This window comes from Pseudopipra pipra, chromosome 12, assembly GCF_036250125.1.
Source record: "Pseudopipra pipra isolate bDixPip1 chromosome 12, bDixPip1.hap1, whole genome shotgun sequence".
NCBI classification, from domain to species: Eukaryota; Metazoa; Chordata; class Aves; order Passeriformes; family Pipridae; genus Pseudopipra; species Pseudopipra pipra.
This window is the reverse complement of record NC_087560.1, coordinates 19,182,868-19,205,273: the sequence shown is the minus strand read 5'-3', so window position 1 is coordinate 19,205,273 and position 22,406 is coordinate 19,182,868. Positions and strand designations below refer to the sequence as shown.

Here is a 22,406-nt window from a genome sequence, read left to right as displayed (position 1 = left end):
GTTCTGGGGCTGTCCCAAATGAGGGCAAATGAGGAACTTACCCCAAATGATTTATCTCAGTTCTACAAGGACTTCCCCAACTGCTGCCTGAGCATTTGCTGTTTGCCTGAGATCAGTGTCTCCCAGCTTCACCTTCCCGCTGCTCCTGCTATGACTAAACCCCTTATTTGTGCCATAAGTTAATCACCAGATTCCTTCTCTGGAGTGCTGAAGCAGTAGATAATGTCTGTGTTTTTATTTGTGGGTCAGGAGCACGGGTTCATAGCTCAGGGATCATCAGCACCGTGAGCTGACACCAGAGTCTGTCCAGCTGCTGTTTTCTTGCCGTCACGCAGCAGAAAATCGATGGTGTCAGGAACACTGGGATAATTCTACTGTTACAATCAATACGTGCTGATTAAACTAGTTGTGTCTGTTGGGTAAATTTGCTGCATCATAATTAGAATTATTAATTAAAAATAGGAAATCAATTGACACAAATTAAGCAAAAAAAGAAATTTGCTTTATTTCTTTGACACTCTCTCCAGAGGCCCCAATAACTGTGATAACGGGGACGTGACCGAGCGGCACTTGTCAGTTTTTTAATGCTGTCCTGAGTTTTAAAAATTGACTTACAAACCCTGATAATGCAGCTCCCAGGAAATCAGACCCGAGATGTCGTGTGTGGTAGAAGCAGTTATTTATTTTATTACAGTTAGTCATTATTCCCTGCCTATCCAAGAGGGAAAAGCGGGAATCGTGTGCGTGGCACCGGGGAGGGGAAGCGGCTGGGGAGCCAAAGCCTTGGGGAGCAAGAAGAGCCCACCCCCTTCTCATGCTGTTTTCTGTTTTCAGTTAACAAGGATAAACAAATTGATCATTTCTGTGCTGGCTGGGATGTGTTTCTCATTGCTGGCCACTTCCTATAATGTGCTCGTGACCTTCATTATTTTCAGGGGCGTACTAAGTGGGACACTGAGCAGGGACAGTGGGAATGGACGTCTGCTTTCCTTTCAGATCTTTATTTGCCTCTCTCTTATTTCTGGATTTTGTGCAGGTTTTTTTTTTCCCCTTCTTTTAACCTATTTCCCTCATTGCTCTTTCCTTACAGACTCTTCCTTTCCTCCTGGTCTTAGTGATTTTCTTTTTTTCCATCTAATACTTTCAATCCCTTGTTGTCTTCCCCTGTTCCTTTTAGACACTGCAGGGATACTTTGGGTCTTCATCTTGTGCTTTGCTCACCTGCAGCCAAATGTTTTCTCTGAGCTTTTACAGCTGTGAGAGATCTGAGGGCGGAAAGGACAATTGGTTTGGGTGAATGTGTGACTGGTGATTGCTGGTGCTGGTCAATATAAAGCACTTCTACTAATCATTGCTGGTAAACTTCTTTTCCAGTGGCATCAAACTCGCTGGAGTTGGTGGTGTTCAGCCTGGAGAGAAGGTGTCTCCAGGAAGACAAAGCCCCTTCCAGGGCCTAAAGAGGCTCCAAGAGAGCTGGAGAGGGACTTTGGACAAAGGAGTGGAGGGACAGGACACAGGGAATGGCTTCCCACTGCCAGAGGGCAGGGTTAGATGGGATATTGGAAGGAATCCTTCCCTGGGAGGGTGGGGAGGCCCTGGCACAGGTTGCCCAGAGAAGCTGTGGCTGCCCCATCCCTGGAAGTGTCCAAGGCCAGGCTGGATGGGGCTTGGAGCAACCTGGGCTAGTGGAAGGTGTCCCTGCCCATGGCAGGGGGTGGGACTGGATGATCTTTAATGTCCCTTCCCACCCAAACCATCCTGGGGTTCTGTGATCTCATTCACACTGTTTTCTACACCTAAACCTGTTTTTTAAGGTGTTTTACAATAACAGTATTTCACTGGCATGTATTTCCAAGACCAGTCAAAAGTAAGAGCAAATAAAAATGTCTTTAGTTTAAAAGCCAAGACAGATTGAGTGGTTTGCACAAGAATCAGGAAAAGCAGAGTTGTTAAAAATCCCAATTCCAAAGACTTACGGTCGTGTCTCGGGCGGGCTGAGCACGCTGCCAGTTCAGACCTCCCTGGCAATTGGGAACATACAGGAGCAGGGAGGATCTATCAGATAGATTTGAGCACAACTGTTGAGTAGCCTAAGATTAAGCTGTAAAACCTGGGCATCAATAAAGAACCTTACAGCAGTAGTGTAAATAGTGCAAAACCAGGTGGCTGTGCTGGAGCAGAGCCTGTGAGGAGGAACGTTGGCAGCTCCGCTCGGGGTGAGTTGTGCTCCCAGTGGGAAGTAATAAAGAGCTCCCACAAGGAAAATGGGGCTGTAATTGAGACTTGAGAAAACAAGGGCTTGGATCGACAGCTTCAAATCTTTTTTACTCAGACTCAGCCCAGCAGTATTTTGTGGGTGGCAGAACAAATCCGAGGATAAATCAGGTTATAAGGCTACGCTGGGAGAACAAGTGGTGTCTTTTGCTTTCATTTCGGTGGGCTGGGGATGGGGCTTGTAATTAGTGTCTGTGCTTTCTAAATCTGTGGTGTAATATTTGTTCTGTGTCCTGGCTGGCAGCTCGGTGGCCCTGCTCCACGACAGGTCCCGTTGCTGTAAGTGAGATGTAAACAGTGCTTTGCCTGTAATTGCAGGGCAGCAGAAATCAAGAGCAAGGTTATCTTCCAAGGTGTAGCTATGATGAGCTACAATTACTGCTTTTTCAGAGGCTCAGGAGGTGGAATTAGTTAGCTTATGCATCAAATGTGCTTGTTGTTGCTTGGCAGTCAAGTGGTGTTTTGATTTTTAATGAAATTCAGAGTATTTGCATTATGAGGTTATAATTGTTTTGAAGTCCGTGGGTCTAAGAATTAGCCTGAGGTCCCTTGGCTGTCACAGGGAAAAGTAACACCTACAAATCTGTGTTCACCTCTGACATGCTTAAAAACTCAAAAAAACCCACTGCTCTTGCCTGTAGATAGTTGATAGTAGAGTCCTGTGTTTAGAAATGCACAGAACCGATACCAAACTTTCCAAAATCAAATATTTTTCCAGACTGCTATCAAAGAGTTGGCTTTAGCTCTTCACAGAGGTCCTCCTGCAATTCCCAGGAAAGAGCAGGGAACAGGGCATGGATTTCAATAATGACCATGACCAGAGCCAGCCTTGCAGTGAATTAAGAGATTTTGTGAGGCAGTTGCCAAAAAGGCCTTGCTGTGTTTCTCCCAGCTCCGTTCAGCTGCTGCACTGCTGCTGCCAGGGAGTCATTCCAGGATCCACTGACCTGCTGGGTTCAGGAATCAGAAAGTTGTGAGATGGAGTCTGGCAGAGGCTGATTGAATTGCCATGTTTACTGCAGTTTCTCAACAACTTCCTTGCTTTGCTAGCAAATTTAAAAGGTTAAAAATGCAGATTTTTAAAATTATGTGCACCTGGGTTCTCGAGTCTCAGTGGGAAGTCACCTTCTTCAGCTTTTAAGTGCACAGACCCAATAATTTCCATACCTTGATACTGATCCCCCAGTTTAATTTTCTGTGTGCCTTTCAAGGGTCGAGGATAATTCTTGGGCTCATAATGTTGCTTTCAAGTCTTCCTTCTCTCAGCTCTGCCTAGGAATGAGTGAAATGAGGCAACAGGAGAGGTTTTTTTAAGCCTTCTCCAAGATTTACACCAGCTCCCTGATAAAATGTTAGAATGCTTTTACTTTGACAGAAATTAAGGATGTGCCAAATAGAGGAGTCTGCCTAGATGGGAGTTAGAGAACAGTAAAGCATTTAAATTTGCTGGCTATGAGGGCTCTGTAAGGCCAAGTCCTTCTGGGACAATATGAACTTAATTCATTTACTTGTAACAATTTTAATTAACAAATATTTGAAGAAGCTCCAGCAGTCTCTGTATGTGGAGTTTTACTGCCTTTTGGATCCCTTGCCTTGCAAAAATTCCAATTCTGCAACCCTGGCAAGCAGCAGGGAAACAAAACCTACCAGGTCCCAGCACAGACTGTGGAAAAATTTGCAGCAAATATTGTGTAACTTCTCTTGGGTTTGGTTTGTCAGAGCCCAGGTGAGGGTAAGAAACAATGGCAGAAGAAAACATGGAGAAACAACTTGTGTCCAGGGAATGTCAGGTTCACTTAAGGAGAATGGGGGAGCTGGGACCTGTAAAACCAGGAGGGAGAATCATATAAAGTGTCACTCAATGTCCCTGAGTGGGATGTGGTGGGAGTTCCTGGCCGGGTCCCTTCCCCAGGATATTCCAGGTCCTGCACCAGCTATTTCCCACTGCAGTTTGGATCCCAGGGATGCTGTCTGTACCAACTCCACACTTCTTTAACACTATTATTGATGAAAGACAGAAAAATACTTTACAAAATTATCTCTGCAGACATAAAAGAGCCATTTTTCATCTGTTTGGTTCAGCACAGAATTATAAATGTAGCGACAAAATATACTCTGAAGTATTTATAGCATAAATCTACACTTTAGAGCTTGGAGCTGTCCTGTCTCAGTGCCATCACTGACTTTTTGGGTAGCTTTGCAGTTTAATGTAATTTGCCTGTCTCAGTTTCCCTTCTATGAAATGGTGATAAAATACATTTTCCAGCTCGTAGATGGACTGTGAGAATTAGTCAGTGTTTCTTTGGGACTTTGGTGATGGAGGCAATTCTATTGAATGTGCAAAACCACATTTACATACCTAAAAACCCTACACATTTTGATCTTATTGCACAGTTTAGAACCCAAATTGTTACACATTGTCACTTTTTCATTATAACAGCCTACTTTGAATTTTCTTTAGCAACGTACTCTGAATAATTAATTATTCAACTAATAATTACCCCTTCCAAATAAAACAACTTGATTACTAAGCCTGATGAGGAAAATCCAGGCAGGAAAGAACCCTTTCAAAAACAACAACATTCTGCAGATATCCTTAATATTTAAAGAGTGAGCTATATTTAGTAAATTCTCCTGAAGCAGGGGGGAGAGGAGCGGATGCTAATTTCCTGTGTCATCAGATTTGTGCCTGTGTGTCAGCAGCATTCCTGAATCACCACCTACTCCACAGTCACATCCACCAGGGAATAGCCAGCATTTCCCTGGGTGCTTCCTGCTGAGCAGCGAGGAAGAGGCTCTGCTGGGGGGGGTCATGTCGTGTTCTCCTCATGGATTATTTCATGTCTGGGGGGTGCAGTGTCTGCTCTGCTGGGATGTTCTGCAGGGAGAAGAGCAGGAGACTTGTGCCATCCTTTTCCAGGTGGCACCAACGTAACCCACAGTGGCCATTCCCTACCAAAGATGATTCCCTGGCTGTAAGGGGTGCTGGATTGGGCCTGAGATGCTCGTGATGGTCAGGGGACAATTTTGGTAATGGTCTCCTCAAAAACCCTCTTTTCCCCTTGTGATTTTTTTTTAATATGTATCTCTGCTGCCACTTGGAAAATGTAGAGCTCTGAACCTTAAAGGGAATCTGGCATTTAAACCCCTTAATGCACAGATGCTGTGTTCTCTTCCAGCAAAACCCGCTTCCCTTCCCTGCTGCCATCCAACCAGGAAGTCACGTATGGCTGTTTTGCTTTTTCCTCTTCAGTGGCAGTTGTCACTAAAAAAGAGAGAAATTAAATTAATCCAGAGAGAAAACTGTTCCACAGAGACCATTCCTGAAGGTGGGATGAACCTCCAAGAACTGACACCCAGAGCCAGGCCCTGGAGCTGCTCTGTGGGTTCTCCTGGTGTCTGGGAAGCTGACCCATGGATAATGCTGGAGGCACGAACATGTTGTTTGTAAACAGTGAGGAAAAAACATGTGGGGTGATGATTTAGTGTTTTCTGCCTGCCTGACACTTGATGGCTTAATGCAGGAATCCACAATGGGGGAACTGTTCTGAAAGCAGCGGCTTCCATATGGCTGGGATTGTGTCAAAACATTTCAGTTCAGCACACCCAAAACTGATTGTGAGGATGAAGAGTTTTGATCATCCCGTTTCTCAAAATGTAAAACAGTTCAAGAATTGTCTGTTTTTAACATCATAACAAAAAAGTTTCACTTCCCAGTTTAGAGCAACTTCTGGTTTAGAAACTGGCATTAATTTATGCTTCTGTGAACAACGTTGGAACGTGGTGGGAAGTCAAAAAAAAAGAAAGATGTCAAAGTTTAGACATCCAATCTCAATAATTTGGGAGAAAAGATTTTCTCTTCCTGCCTGGCTCTCCAGGATGAACCCCAAGCCCCAGCAATCCACAGGGGAAGCCATAGGGACACGGGGATGTCTTTATGTCCTGCTGAGCTCTCGGGGTTGTGCTTTGGGTGCTGAGGGGGATGAAGCACAAGCTGCTGGCGCTGGTTCCGAGGCCGTGGCTGCTTTGCTCTCTCAGCATTAACATCCTGGAGAAGTGGTGCAGAAGAGCTGCAGCAGTGGTGCAGTCTGAGGAGCTGCTTCAGGGACACCGGAATTTTACAGCATAAAACTCCCCTGGTGCTGGGCTGTGTGTCCTCTGCCACCCCCAACCCACCCAGGGACACCCAGGTTTGGCTCCTGGTATTTAACTATCCAGTCTTTGCCTGCCTCTCTGATTATCTCTTTATTAACAGCACATCCCACATCTCACTACTGGAGTGGTATGAAAAGAGGGTGTAATATTCTCATATTTCAGTATTTTTTCCTTTTTTCCCCCCCAATAATTTCATATTTGCTACATTCTGTTGGTAAGTTTAAGAAAGGTTTTGCAGAGACTGTGCTGAGTCTCACAGTGTGTTTTGATGAGTGAACATTCTACTTTTTACTGGGTCACACAGGGCAAGACTTTTTTCCAAAACTGTTTCTTTTTCTGTGCCTGAAAGGGACATTACTATTAATGGTTTATAAGAGAAAGACAGCAGTGTATTTAAGAGATCTGGAAGACATTAGGTAACATTAAAGAGCCATGTGAAGGTTCAAGTATGCCTAGAAGAAAAGAGAACAGCAAGCAGCTGGTGTGGATACCTGCACACAGCTTTTTGTAAGCCTTTGAACTGTTTTGGATATAAAAGACACCCCTATTTCAAAGGCCACTGGGCCTTCAGCTGCTCTCATTCTCTCTGAATGTCTGTAGGTAACAGAATTCACACTAGAAAAGGTAAGATTTTTTTCCTAGATTCAGTTACTGGGGCAGAACATCCTTTAAGCTGATCTTGTTTGGCTGAAAAGCAGTGCACAGGTAGTAGCTGGACTGATTGGACAAGGGGCAGCAGTTTGAAAGCAAAAGAGGAGAGATTTAGCTTAAATGTTGGGAAGGAATCCTTTCCTGGGAGGGTGGGGAGGCCCTGGCACAGGTTGCCCAGAGAAGCTGTGGCTGCCCCTGGATCCCTGGAAGTGTCCAAGGCCAGGTTGGACGGGGCTTGGAGCAACCTGGGACAGTGGAAGGTGTTCCTGCCCATGGCAGGGGGTGGGACTGGATGATCTTTAAGATTCCTTCTAACCCAGAACATTCCAGGATTCAATGATTAGACATTAGGACAGGACTGTAGTAAAGTGGTTCTTTTCACTCTCCAGCTACACTGTTGGAAATAAAAGCAAATCCCACAATCCACAGTGTTTACTTCAGGTTTCAATATCAATGCAATAAAATAAATTGCTTATTGACCACCTTAAAAACAACTGATGAGTCAGGGCTGCGAGTTAAGTTATGCATGAAGGATGTGCTTGCAAGTCCTCTTGAAGGTGAATCTTTATGGCACAATTTGAAGCTGGATATAGCATTTATTCTATATGCATGTCTGGATTTTACCCACTGAAGGGCCAGTCTTTTTGCTGCTGTCACTTTGTCCCTGACCTGCAGACCCGCAGGTGAAGGGACACAAATCCCTGCGTGGGAATGAGAAGAAGGAATGTGCTCCAACTCTTGGCTGCTTTAGTGACAAGAAGCTTTTCTCCTTTAAGCACTGCTTTAACTGCAAATAAAGGGATATTGCATATCTGGCAAAACTTCAGCAGGGTGACCTTCGGTGCTTTGGTTTATGCACTGTGAAAAACAAGGAGCTGAGCACAACTCCCGAGAGCTTTGGGGTGGATCCTGCTCGATCCTGTGCAGTCACAGGGGGTGCAGAGGTGACTGCAGTGGTCAGGGCAGGGTTCTTTCAGCTGGGTGGATTCCCCAGGTGATGGACAAAGTTCTGCTGCCCAGTTGCAGGGTGTGACTGAAGGGCATCCAGCACGGCCAGGCTGCTGCAGCTCCCAGGCCGGCCCCGTGGGTCTGCTCCAAACTGCATCAAAATCAGCTGGAATTTCTGGACTAAGAGGGGGAAGAGGGGTTGCTTCTGCTCCCACAGCTGCCTTACTGGGCTCTCAGCTAAAGACTGTTCAGAGTAGCAGGTAGCTGTCCATGGATGTTGCACGTGGGTTTTCTCACAGATCAAGAGCTGCAAACCTGCAGTGACAGAGACCTCTCCCAGCAGCTCTGCTGCCACCACTCCTGGGCCCCTCCAGGGGCCTCTCCAACACCTGTTTGTTGGAGGATGCATCTCCCCCCTCTACCTGTCCTGCAGTGCTTTAGGCATATCCAATGTGTTTCTACCCCTTTTTGCAGAACTGATTTTATTTCTGTGCAGAGGCATTACAAGGAAATTTCATTATATAGTCAATGAAAACATCTAAAGTCCATTATAGATGTTGAGAATGTTTTACCCAGTTGGAAGACAGAATGTGGAAGTAAGTTTCTTGCAGATCTTATTATTACAATCCTGTCCTAGACAATAATAATGACGAATTGATGGAAGTTTTGCCAGAGCAAAGACTGCTGGGTTTCATACAGGGGAAAGATAGTATCTTCATTTAGTTTTATTAGACTCTTGATACTCTGCCCATGTATTTTTTAATTCACCACAGTAAAATTCTAATTAAAGAACAGACTTTGCCTCCCATTAATATGACACTAAAAAAAAAAAAGGCATTTTAAAGAATGCAGCATCTTTCTCTACAAAAATTATAATGAGAAGACAAGCTGCCAGCATTGTATAGAATGTTGTCGCTCCCTTATGAAGCGTTTCATGATTTTAAACTCCTTGTAAGATCTAGAGTGTCAGTAGAGTTAAAGGCTCATTAAACAGAGCAGTAATTTCTACAAAAAGAAATAGGAAATATTCTCAGGTTTTTTTTAATGTTCTAATTTTCACTTCTTTTGAAGCCTCTGTCAAAATAGCTCATGATGAAAATTCTGAAAACACCACACTTTGATATCTGTCAGGAGTGGAAGTTGTTTCTCCCTCTTTGCTGCTTCCAAAATATATCGAGTTCATTATGGGATTTGATGAGGCTGACATCCAGATACTCAACTTTTCTTTGACTTGGAGTGATTTTGTTTCATTTATCCAAAATACCAACCTACAGCTAGGTAACTGTTGTAAGCATTCTACGGAATACTGGAGGAATGTTCTTTAAACAAGGATTACGTTGGAAAGAAAATGTTTCCTCAGAGGATTCTAAATAAACTGCAGGGTCTCTGAAGTGCTGTGATTGAATTAGGTACCACATGTTGGAGACTCAGTGACTAATGAGATCATCAGCTGAGATTAAATCAGGGCCCAAATCAGCCACATGTTTCGTATCTGATTCAGACCGGGAGCTTCAGGGAGATCAGGACGATCTTTCTGGGAGGATGAAAATCTGTTCTCCTGTCCTTAAGAAAGAAAAAAAAAAAAGGCAAACACAAAATGAGATTCATTTCCTCCTGTGAGTAATAATCTGTCAATTTGGGGAAAAATCAGCTGATGTTCCCTTCCCATCTTTCCCTTTCTATCTGATGAAGACTGGTCTATAAACTCAGAAAACGAGACTGACTGCAGGCCCTGCCACTCTCAGATTAACTCCAGGTTTTTGCTCCTTGGATGGATATACAAAAGCCTATTTATATATGCAAAACAGGTGCTCTGGGCAGTCTTGGAGTTGTAAACATTGAGAGTGGCACTTTCTTCATTGCAATTGTGTGTGTGTGTGTGTGTGTGTGTGTGTGTGCTGTGACTGAGAGTCTGTCCTTGGAGATAAAAGGCCCTTGCAGACTCCATTCCACAGGATCCACGTCTGGGAAACTTCGGGCTGCAAAGCTGCAAGCTCAGGAGTCAGCAAATGCCAGGGGGTGTGAACAGCACCCTGTGCTCACATAATAAGTGCAAATATCATAATTCATAGGCTCAAGTACTGAATTACTGCTGTACTTCCAGCCTTTTGTCTGACATCTTATTTTGGTGACACCAACTTTATAAGTCTTATTTACGTGTGATGCTCCCACTCTGGGTTGGTTTTCCTTAAAAAGCAAATGGGGAATATGAAAAATCCCTTCAAGGGTGTCATCAAGAGGGTTCATCAGCGTGGACCAGAGCAAACCTCTGGTGTGTGGGTGGTGGGCTGGGAGGAGAAGGTTCTCACTGTCCCTGTGGGGCATTTCCTACACGGAGATTAAACAGCCAGTGGCCCTTGGTGCTCCCAGGAAGAATTGTAAGAGGAGTCCTGCTAAGGCCCTGAAGCCTTGAATTGCAAATTGCTTTTAATGCAGATAAAGTCTTTGAGGAATGTAGGTAATGAGTTGTCCAGAGGTGGCACTGAGTGTCTGCAAATGACATTTTTTATTAGTTTGATCAAGTACAGGTGGATTTTCCCTGGGGACGCAGGAGCACAGCCCTGGGTGTGGGACAGTGCTCTGTCCATGCAAGGGGTCCCAGCTGGTTGAGAAAGTCATGGAATTAAAGCACTGGTCTCCCTAAGTGTTTGTAAGAATATTTTTGAAGGGCGCTTCTGAAAACCTGGGTTGTTTTGAGGTCAGTCATCGTCCATAAATGTGTTAAAACTCCAAAGTAAACAGTCTAATAGGATGAAGATGTTTTTCTGAGTTAGAATCGAGCAGCTCAGTGAGTGATTTTCCAATAACCTGGCTCGTGCCTTTGGAAGGGTGTTGGTGTGTGAGGGACTCGGGACTGCTCAGAGCCAAACCCAACGTGCTGGGAAGTGTCGTTGGAAGGGAATTCCCTCTTCATGGACCTTGTTTCAAACCTATTGCTTGGCTTCTGTTTCAGTGGTATTGAACTGTGCCAAAGTGAGTGGTGTTTGTGCAGTGACAATACAGGGGCTGTAATTTACCTATTGGATAAAGTGCAGGGAGTAAAAATAATTGATTATTTTTACCTTTTTATTCATTACATCCAGGCATATGTTTTAGCTTTTGCTGTTTCTTTGCCCAATTCCAAAACTGAATTAGACCAAAAAAAAAAACCCACCCAGAATTCAAGCTACATTTCACCTTAATTTGTATTCATAGAATCATTCTACAATAGTTACATTAAGGGGAGAATCCAGTCCTAATTTCAAAGTAAATTCTAAAATAATCTCTCTTAAGCCATGTCCTCCTTGATTTAATAAGTTAATTTTATTTCCTGTTTGCATTTTTAAGGGCTGGCATCTCATTTAAACATTACAAACCAAATTTGGAAATATTCCAGAATATTGACTATTGACTGTGAGCTGCATTCTGTGCTTTAGCAAATCTGCAGAATGTTGCTCTAAAGTGTGGATTAATTGAAACTCCCCATCAGCTCAATGTGGTCCTGAGCCTTTAGACCAAGGAAATCAACACTGGGTATTTTTTAGCTGTGCCTTCTGCAGGAATGTTTGTGGATGTCCCACTGACTCTGCAGACCCAGGAATGGTCACTGGCTGCAAAAGAGACCCAGGGAGGCTTATGCTGATGAGAACAAAATAAACACAGACCTTGAGACCACAGGTTCAGGTGCTGCTGTGAGCAAACATGCTGTTTTCATATTAACAGTGTTCCTGTACAGGGATGGAAAAGCTCTGGAATAGCACTTTTGACTCTCTCTTGTCAGGATAAATCACTCAATAAATGTCATCCCTTCCTCGGGACTCCTTTTATTTATCTGCCATTTGTGTGTTTGCTGCATTGTGCCTGACTTGTGCTGCTGCACTAAGCACTGGGTGGTTCTGTGGAGCCAGGACACAGCAATTCCCTCATCACTGCTAGAGGGATAAACAGCCCTTTGGGAGGGAAGCAGCACTTCCAGCGTGTCCTGGTTGTGTATTTTATTTCCCAGGACAGAACTGGTAACAGGATGAAAGAGGGGTTAAGCACTGGAAGAGGCTGCCCAGGGAAGTGGTGGGGTCACCATCCCTGGGAGGGTTCACAAAACAAGCAGATGTGGCACTTCAGGATGTGGTTTGGTGGGCACGGGGCTGTTGGGTCAAAGGTTGGACTTGGTGACTTGGAGGTCTTTTCCAACCTTAATCATTCCATGATTCTACATGCAGAGCCTGCAGTAATTATCCCTCACTTCAAGAAGGAACTGTGGTTGGGCTGGGAGTAGGGATGGCCAGAGGAGAAAACCCCTTGTGCTGCATGAGCTGGAGAACTCTTGGTGCTGCACTGAGCAGTCTCTCCACAGGAGGATGAATCCCTCCCCTGTCATACCCTATGCAGACAAGTGCAATTATGCTTAGGCACCCAGCATCATCCTTTACAGAGTTATATTCATTTTTATCGGTGGCAATTATTCCCCAGTCCTATTTTTGAAGGTGAAGAAGTGACTAAGTTTGCACGTTTGCCAGGGAATGTGGGCACGTGACCTGAAATATGGCAGCTCCCTTCAATGTAGCATCTCCCAAGAGAACAGTGGCTATTTCAGGCTCATCCCTCACAGGACTGACATCCCCACACACAGCTAAGGGGAGCATCTCTACCCCCCTGACATCCCCCCTCTCAGGTTGCTTTCCTTATTGATGGTCTAGTTAAAGTCTCTGTATCATTTTGACATTTTAATGGCATATACATTTAGAGTGGAGCGCTCGTGTAAGCTTTAATCAGCTCTCTGTTCACATGTTGTTGCTGTTATTATTTATCTCTATTATGGTAACACACAACAAGAGCAGGATTAGGCTGTGCTAGGCTGGGCTTGTGTTTTAAGATGGTCTCTCCAAGCCCACGGGAGAAGGTGCTGACGATCCCAAAGTGCAGTGGGATCCTGAGGCTCTGAGCCTGCTTTGCCCTTTATCTCAGAAACTGGAGTCACTGTCACAACCAGCCAGGATTTGCCCCACTGGTGGATATAGAAAAAGTACATCTTGGTTGCTGAAGTCTTTGGTTTCTTCTGTTTTTTAATTTTCTAGTAGGAGCTGCTGGACCCCAATGCTGTAGCTGGTTACACACTTGAGCAGTCTCACACTCGAATAGTCTCACACTTGAGTGAGCCTGTTGAGCCCAGTGGAGTTAATTGTCTGAATAAGGACTTGGATTTAGCTTATCATCTCTGTATCTGCTACCTGTGTAAAGGCACAGAAGTTATCACAGTGCAGATCTCTGAGTTATCATATAAATATCACATCATGTTCCAGTGAAATGGCACAGGTAAAGAATTTACTTCCAACTTCAGTCTGTCACTGCAATATGGGACCTAAAGGAAAGAGGGGAAGAAAACCAATAGGGATTGATAAACTCTCAGCAACACAGATCTTATTTTCATGTGACTTTAAGGCAGTGTAAAATCAGGTGAGGGGGATATTTCATTATCACAAGTTTTACACTAACACCTTGCCAATGATTTCCACTCAGTTCCCTTTGCAGTTAATCAGCACTGGATGAATTGATAGTGCATGAAATGGCCCTGCTCAGTGTGACAAATACAGGGCTTGAGCTGGTGGCTGAAAGCAGGAAATATCTCCCATCTGAGGCAAAGACTTAAATCTAGAGGAGTCCAACCTGTCATTGAGTGTGTGTGATCCCATCACCAGTGAGACAGCAGGATGTTCTCCTTGGTTATACACATCCAGTGTGTTCACCTTGGTTTTACACACACACTGTGACTGGTTTCAAACCATCTAGAGAACTGTAGTCAATCCCTGCAAGTAGTTTTAGGAACAGAAAAGAAGCAAAGGCTGTGTCAGGCATTGGCAATGACACTGTACAAGCCTCATCTTCCAGTAATTCTATTTTTTCTGTCTTCCCTGAGCTTTCAGATGTACTTTAATCCTCATTTTTATGTTCTCTCCTTAATAAATCCCCATGAAATTCACATTCTTAGCAGCTATCTGGTATGCCAAGCTGCTTTATTTCAGAGGTACTTAAACCATTTGGGCTCACTGCTTTGCAACATGCACTCACTGATGCCTTTACTGAGAAGCCTTTGGAAAAATCTGGCAGCTGGTTTTCTGGTCACTGCAGGTTTCTTTTCCAGATTTTTTTTTTTTTAAATGATTTTCCAACCAATGAGAGGAATTTCTGCTCTTTCCTTCAGCAGTTTGCTCTTCCCTTTGGCTGGATTGTGGAGTGAACTTTGGTACATGGAGAAAGCAAGTGTGTGACCAAATATCAGTAGTAAATAAGTGTTCAAATAAGATGGACTTACAGAAAAGGAGCTGTGGGTGGGGGAGGCACTGATGCTTGAACTGATGATGAAAAATGGTTTTCCCTTCCGATAGAGGTTTTCTTTTTCCTTCACTTTCCTTCAAAGTGAAAAACAAAAACCCAGCAGACAAATCTGATGGTTGGAGCACCCACCTGAGACAGGGAAGAGCAAGGATAGAATCACTTCTTCTAATGAGTGTTATTTATTCATATTAAGGAAATTAATTGCAGCTGCAATTGTACCAGCCCAGAACAAGGCACAATGTGCAGTTGGGGCTCTGATGTGAGGTGTGGTGCAGGAGGAATCAAGTTCCCAAAGCAGGCAGGGTGAAGTTTGATCCCTGAATTCCACTTCCCAATGCTAAGGGCCCTCAGCTGTGCATGTGTAGTTCGGATTTGTACCCTTGTGGAGGTGCAGAACTGCATCCCTTGATGTTCAAGTTCTACAGAAAACAAATCAGTGTTTCTGGAGTGGAAATTGCTGGGAAGCTCCAGCAGCTTTGCTCCCTCCCCAGAAGGCTCACAGAGTCTTAGCAAGTGTCTGTGTGAAATAAAGATAGATCATCTCTTTCCACAGATTCTCAGTAATAATTTAAGTCTTATAAAGAATAAGATTTTGTTTGCTGGGCTCCCAGTGGTGTTAGAGAGGAACTATCATCCCTGTTTGCAGCTGGGGGAGAAGTGAGGCAAAGCAATAAACTGTGTGATGTGAGGCACGAGCAGGACTGTGCACAGGAATTTCCTTTCTGCAGGACATGAAACCAGCTCTCTGCACCTGCATCCTCTAGGACCCTGCAGATCCTTTTGGAGACCCTGGAATTGTCTTCTTGTTTATTTTGGCCTTTAACACCTGCTCAAGAAACACGAGTTTGTAAACTGTAATCAGCAGCATGGGTGGAATAACGTCTCTCTCCTTCCTCTGCTGGGTATCCTCAGAGTGTCTGACCAAGGAGTATCCCTCTTCTCAAAATGAAGGATAAAAATACTGCCAAAATGAACTGATAGATGTTGTTTTCCAGCATGGGTTTAGAGCCGTGTAGTGTAGAAGGAGAGGGCTGTGAGCTTTCCAGGACAAAAGCATCAGGCTTAAGTGAGCTTTACATTTACCTCACTAATCCTGGAAACAGATCCAGGCCTGGGAAGCAGCGCGTGGCACCTGGGGATTAGTTTCCATGTTTGCAAACAGAAGTGGTTGTGGAGCCAGCTCTGTTGCTGGGATTACTCTCCCCTCTCCTGCCTGGCAGTGGGTTTTACATGAGCACCAGGGTTTTGGTGTGACTGAAACCAGCTCTCCGAGCACAACCAGCTGGAGCTGGAAAGGGATGGGATCCCTGTTTTCCTGCTGATGGTTTGCTGAGGAAACCTGGAGCTCAGGTGTTTGCTTTGAGCTCTGCTCAGTGCACAGCTCACACAGGTGTTGTGCAGGTGCCAGTTGCTGTTCCTGTAACAATTCGGGACAAACTGCTCCTGTAATGCTGATTTCCCTCTCTCATCCTCCAAAAAAGAGGAGAAGGGATCAGGCAGGACTGTCACATGAAGGGTTCTCCCTGTGCCTTAATGCCTTCTGTAGGGAACCTCCTCTCCCTGTCAATGGCCAGAAGGTTCGAGGTCCTTCTGTGTTCCTGTTACTCACACAGCAATTACCTGGCATACACATTCCATACCTTCATCCCTAAGCTTGGGCAGCCTCAGGTCATCCTGTCTCCAGTGTTATTTTCTTTCCTCCCATCTATTTAGTCCAGAAAACACAAAAAAATTAAATTAAAAACAAACAAACAAACATCCCACACACAAAACAACAACAAAACCCCCCACCAAAACAACAACAAACCACCAAAAAAATGCCACCAGACAAAAAAACCCCAACACCAAGGAGAAAACCTTCTTTAGAATATCTTATTTATTATCTTATGGGAACAGTACAAAGCAACTGTGTTTGATGACATTATTAAATGGACAGGATTTGCTTGGCAGTGCCACCTGCCATTAACCACACTGCAGGCAGGATGTGATCCTCTGCCTCTAATTCCGCTATAAATTCACTCCTTCCAGCTACCTAAGAGCACTAAGAAACAGGATATTAAAAGATTTCGGTCCTGATCCAATAAGGGTGTCAAAGAAGTCCTCAAATTGAGGCGTCACAGCCGTGCTGTCGCCTCCTCGCGCGCTGAACCCGTCGCTGGGCATTGGGAAGTCTGGGGGTGCTTCGGAAAGTTCCGGCACCCGACTCTGCCGTCGGTGGGGCCGGGAGGGGACGCTCGGGCTGCCCTGTGCCCGCCAGGAGGGTGAAGTTTGCAGTGTGTGTTTGCAGGCTGTGACAGCGAGCACTGGGGGCCCCACTGCAGCAACCGCTGCCAGTGCCAGAACGACGCGCTCTGCAACCCCATCACGGGCGCCTGTGTCTGCGCCGACGGGTTCCGCGGCTGGCGCTGCGAGGAGCTCTGCGAGCCCGGCACCTACGGCAAGGCCTGCCAGCTCCAGTGCCAGTGCCACCACGGGGCCACCTGCGACCACCAGACCGGAGAGTGCCACTGCGCGCCCGGATACACCGGAGTCTTGTGAGTACCACCGCGGGGGCGGTTCCGCGCCTGCATCGGGCGCCTTCGGTGCCGAGAGAGGGTTGGCAAAGTGGGCACAGTGTGTTTGGCACTTGCCTTTGGAGAAATCAGGTGGCAGGATGGAGATTAAATAAAGGAAATCTCTCTTTTTTGCTGCTGGTTAGAGCTGTCTGCAGCACCTAAAGGGGCTCTGGGAGAGCTGGACAGGGTGTGTAGTGATATAACAAAGGCTCTAAAGTGCCAGAGGGCAGGTTTAAGGTGAGATATTGGGAAGAAATTCTTCCCTGTGAGGGTGGGGAGGCCCTGGCACAGGTTGCTCAGAGAAGGTTTGGTTGCCCCATCCCTGGAAGTGTCCAAGGCCAGGTTGGACGGGGCTTGGAGCAACCTGGGATAGTGGAAGATGTCCCTGCCCAGGGCAGGCCATAAAACCAGATGATCTTTAAGGTCCCTTCCAACCCAAACCATTCCAGAATTATATGATTCTATCATAATGAAATACAGTACAGTGCTAAAATGAGCTTTAAAACCCTTTATATTTTCCAGCTTGTGCAACACCTCTACCTGTTCTTAATTTCAGAATGTGAATACAATCCAAATTACAGCTGAGTTTTTATAAGCAACTGGACTCTCTCCTCATTAGCAGTCCAGTGCAGTATCAAATGAGACTTAACCATCCCCAATTTATTTGACTTTCAATCTAAGTGAGAAAGCATTGCTGTTAACTATATCAGCTTACTATCTAGGGGGTAGATTTTAAGCATAGTGAGCAGGGATTTAGCTGTGTGACTCCTATTAACTTCAACGAGAATCGTGTAGCTAAATCCCCATCCACCACACGGAAAGTTTACCAGTAGGATTCACAAAATGTGCATATTAATTTCAGGACAGCAAGCAATAGTTCCTTGTTTAAAATTGCCCACAGTGTAACATCAGTTCTCATTAGAGATCTTTCAGCAGTTTCAGAAGTAATTATGTTTTTCAGAATTATTTAAGGGGAAAAGAGAATTCAGTCACTGAATTTGGTTGGAGATCTATTACAGGTGACTTAATACTTTTGCAGTCTATTATTATTTGTTGACCTGCAGGAAGGGGAAGATAAAAACTAAAGACAATGTTAACCCTCATAAATAAGTGATACACCTTTTGAATATTTTATTTAGCACCTGATTTCCTCATAGACTTGTGACCTCAGCTGTGGAAGCACTCACTGCTAAAGACTCTGCACACTGTTAGGAGTGCTCTCCTTGACACCAGTGTGTCAGTTCTCAGCAGGGCCAGCCCCTGATATGTGGTAGGAACATCCTCATCAGAGGACAGTCAATTAGGAGAAGAACACTCTGTAGTTTCAGAACCTTGATGCTGAAAGCTCCAATGTAGGAGACACTCTTTTTGCAGGGATTAGCTTTACATTGCCTCCCCACGAGTACTGAGAGAGACTCAATGAGCTTAAATAGCCTTTAAATGATGTTGAGTCCTTGCCAGTCCATTATACACTGCAAATGTTAACATTCAGTAGCGACTGGAGAAATTTCAAGCATTTTAATCCCCTTCCTTTTATTCTATTTGCAGTTTCTTTTATTGCCACAGCCCATAATTCACATTGAAGGCTTCATCTTGCAACTCGTATTTTCCTGGGCTGGTTTAACGGTTATGAGTTGTCCTGTTGAGATGGGTGGAGTTTGGGATGTGCAGAAAGGTTACACACAGGCTTCAGCCTTCCAGGGCTGGATCCACAGCACATAAACAGAAATTAAAGGAATCTTGGCTAACTGGCAGTGCCAGCTGAGGCTCGCAGAGGTTTCATTGTTCACACAAGGGCTCCCATGATGAGCTGTGGGGTGGGTTTTCCTCATTTGCTGTTTCCTGTGCTGATCTCTTTGTTTTCTGTCCTTCTCTCCCCCGAAGCTGTGAGGAGCTGTGTCCCCCTGGCAGCCACGGCGCCCAGTGCGAGCTGCGCTGCCCCTGCCAGAACGGGGGCGTCTGTCACCACATCACCGGGGAGTGCTCCTGTCCCGCGGGATGGACGGTGGGTACTGCTCACACCCAGCCTCCTGGGGGGCTTGGAGTATGATTAACTAACCCTTTCATTGCTCACTGTCTCAGCTGATGCTTCCCTGAGTGCCTGTCATGTGTATCTGCTGTTATTTGTCACCAGGCTCCAACGATTCCGAAACTGGGATCATCTTTGTGTGCACAGGCCACAATTCTGGGACCTGGCACATCCATGTTCAAAAAACATGTAGATGTGGCACTTGGAGACATGGTTTAGTGGTGTCCTTACCCTTGGAAGTAGGGAGAGAAGTTAATTTAGACTTTACAATGCTTCTCAGAAGCACTTTTGAAGGACTAGATCTCTGTGCTCGGGAGAGTGGTGTCCTTGGCCATTGGTTGGACTCAGTGACCTTAGAGGGTTTTTCCAGCCTAAATGATTCTGGGGTTCTCTGACTGGTATCTGCCATCATCAAGTTTAAAAATCAGCAGTAAACTAAGAGACAAAGGGATTGTCTCCAGGTTACAGTTCCTTGGAATATTCCCTGCAGCCTTGGACACTGCCCTCACACGGGACAGAAAGCTCAAAGCTCAGCTTGACATTGTCAAAGGCACAAACTGTCCTGTTCCCCTTCAGGAGAGAGGGAAAGGGAGAATCAGGGAGAATTCAGTGGCTCAGACTGTCAGCAGAGCAGGATTGAACCCAGGACAGAGGGCAGTTCAGTGTCCTGCCCTTCCTCAGGCATCATTCCCATTGATTGCCATAGATTTGCTTGTACCAGGGGTTGCTCTGGAGAGAGACAATCTCTAACCTTTAATCCTCTGTGTCAAGAAAGCAAGGCCAAACATTTTTAAAGTCCTCAACGTTATCAATAATGCAATAATTAACTCTCCTGGGGTTTGCCAAGTCTCACAGGCCTTCGGACCATTTAGCTGTGCTAAATTTCCTGGCATTTTTCCTGTATCTGACAATTAGTCTCTTGGCAAACTGGCTGGATTTTAATGCATGCGAGTGCTCTGAATTTTTATTTTTACGTGGAGGGCCCTGCAGATCATCAGACAAATGTGTGTGTGGCTTCTGCTGGGGACCTTCTACCTGCTGGAACACGTGAGAGAGTTGCTGGAGTTCCTTTACATCCCTCAAATGCTGCCTCCATTTGATCACAGCTGCTTTGAGTTCAGAAGAGCCAACCATGAGGAGCTGGTGGCTTGGGAGAGCGTGGGAGAAGAACATTGTTGCCCATAATTTTTGGTGGAAGCTGCATATGGAAAATCTCTTTCTAACTGGAGAGTTAGAGTTTCTCTACCTTGGCTTTGATATGAATATGACACCTTACCCTCACCTGGCCTTCAGTGGAGGCAAAGAAAAGGTTCTTTCCTTGAGCTAAAGGAAAGAATTCACATATTTTTGAGGGCCTATCAGTCCATTCTGGCACTTCCCCCAGGAAGTGATCAGTAAAGTGATTAACATAAGAAAAAGTACAACTTTTTCCATCTCCTCTTCTGTGTGCCAAGATTTCTCAGAATCCGAGTTGATTTGCTGTGCCCTTCCTGAACTGTGTTGCATCAGGAGTTTCCTTTTTCAAAGTTAAACCATCAATAAACAGATAAAAATATCAGAATAGAACAGGAATTTTTACATGTCTTTTAGGATGCAGCAGAGACTATAAAAAAGAGCCACAGCACTGGGGCTGCACAGCAGCTCTGGTTGTATCCTGGCCCACTCCTGCCCAGTTCTTACAGCCTGGAGTTTCTTCTTTGCATTTTTAGGAGCCCAGAGAGACTTTTCTGAAAACTGTGTTGTTGGCTGCTCTGTCCCCAGAGGAACCCTGGAGTTAACAATTGATGTCTGAAACAAGCATAACTGAAAATTGAAGAGAGAGATCAAGTATTCTGCAGAAAGAAACTGAAATTATAAGTAAAAGCACTCAGCTTGTAAATGTTGAGATTTTAAGTATAAAGGGTCTCTCCAGGGTTTTAATGAAAAGCTGGTAATTCAGTACACAGAGAGGGATAAAATATGGGTTTTTCATGCTATATTTTTAACTCTTGGTGGTTGGAATGGTTTGGGAAGTGAGACATGAGGGGGCTGTGAACGAGCAGGCGAGATGGGATTGCTAGACAGCATTCATTTTACTTCACACTGAGGATTTCTCTGACACCAGGAATTTTACTTGCTGATTTTGAGGCTTGAGACTGCAAGTATGTACTGAATATACCATCATTTTGAAAGGAGAGAATTCTCCCTGGATTTATGCAAGTGCAAATCCACTTGGACTTTATTGCTGCTGGATGAGCTGCAACTTTTATCCTTTCCTGGGCAGGCTTATTAACAGGAGCTCAGCTCCCTTGGGGGCCTGGTGGGACATGCAGGGGGAGGCAGGGAGTGGAATAGGAGGAAGTTTTGGGGTTCTGAGCTTCTTCCTTGGATGTACCACCTCCAAAGCCTGGTTCTTTCATGACTTGTGATTTCTTTCCTCCCACCCAGTGCAGAATCTCCCAGAAGAACAAGTTGTATGGATGATGTCCTGTGGGATTTTGCTGTCCCAAGGGTTTTTCACCAAGAGGATGGTGGCTGACAGCATATATTGTTGAGCCAGTCAACAAAATGTGACTGCCAGCATCCCACAACTTTGGGCTTTTTCCACTTGTGTGCCTTTGTGGCTGTGGGAGCCAGTGGGAGGCTGCTTTAGGGTCTCATTAACAATTTACAGGTTTAATTCTATACATCTTTCTCATTTGCTGTATTAAATTCTCCAAGCACTCTCAGGAAGTGGGGAGAGAAGTTAATTTAGCATTTACAGTGCTTCTCAGAAGCACTTTTGAAGGACTAGATCCCTGTGCTCAGGAGAGCTGCAATCTTTGCTGGCATGACAGAACATTTGTCACTGGCAACACACCCTGCTGGGTCCCAGACCATCGTGGTGCCATGTTAATAAAACACATTCTGCTGATCAGTTCTTTCTCATTGAATCTGGCCTTTATGAAACAGCTATAATTTGTGGTTTTATCTGGTTTTCTTTCTGTGGTGGTTTTCAAACATAGGGATATGTGAGAAAACGGAGCAGAAAAAATTCTTTTCTGTCCCACAAAATACAGCAAACGATGTCAAAAGCAGAAGCTGATGAAATCAGGGCCTTAAAAAAGGTGCTGATGGGGTGAACTTTGCTGATTAGATGTATAAGCAGCAGGAAACGTTGGGCTGACATTTGATCCTCCAGAGAGGGATGTTTTGAATTCCCTGAGTATGTATTAATGCAAAAACTACACCTGAAGATCCTCTTGGCTCTGGGGGGATGCATCCCAGAGTATTGCTTTCTCATCATTTGCTGATAGAAATCCTGTTCCTTTTGAGACATGAAGGGAGAAAGTATTTATTATCAAGATAAATGGACACTTAGGTTTTCTGATATATAGTGTTGTGTATTACTCAAGTCCAGAGACACCAGTTTTTAACACTGTAATCTGAAAGTTCTTGAACTGAGGCCAGCCTGGCTGTTTTACAGCCAAGCAACCACCTCTCACTGCTTGGGAAAGGCTCAA

The 22,406-nt window shown here is 44.9% G+C and overlaps 1 protein-coding gene across 16 annotated transcripts in view; it reads left to right on the top strand.

Annotated features, from left to right (window-relative positions):
* Positions 1-22,406, top strand: part of MEGF11 (multiple EGF like domains 11) — a 272,466-nt gene that overhangs the window by 159,539 nt on the left and 90,521 nt on the right. For all 16 annotated transcript variants that reach the window (XR_010433848.1, XR_010433849.1, XR_010433850.1 and 13 more), the window contains 2 exons: positions 16,628-16,874; positions 18,780-18,900. Coding sequence is in view for 13 of the 16 variants with exons in the window: in XM_064669249.1 (XP_064525319.1) it covers positions 16,628-16,874; positions 18,780-18,900 (368 nt within the window). In the remaining 3 variants the exon portion in view is untranslated. The remainder of the gene's footprint in view (positions 1-16,627; positions 16,875-18,779; positions 18,901-22,406) is intronic.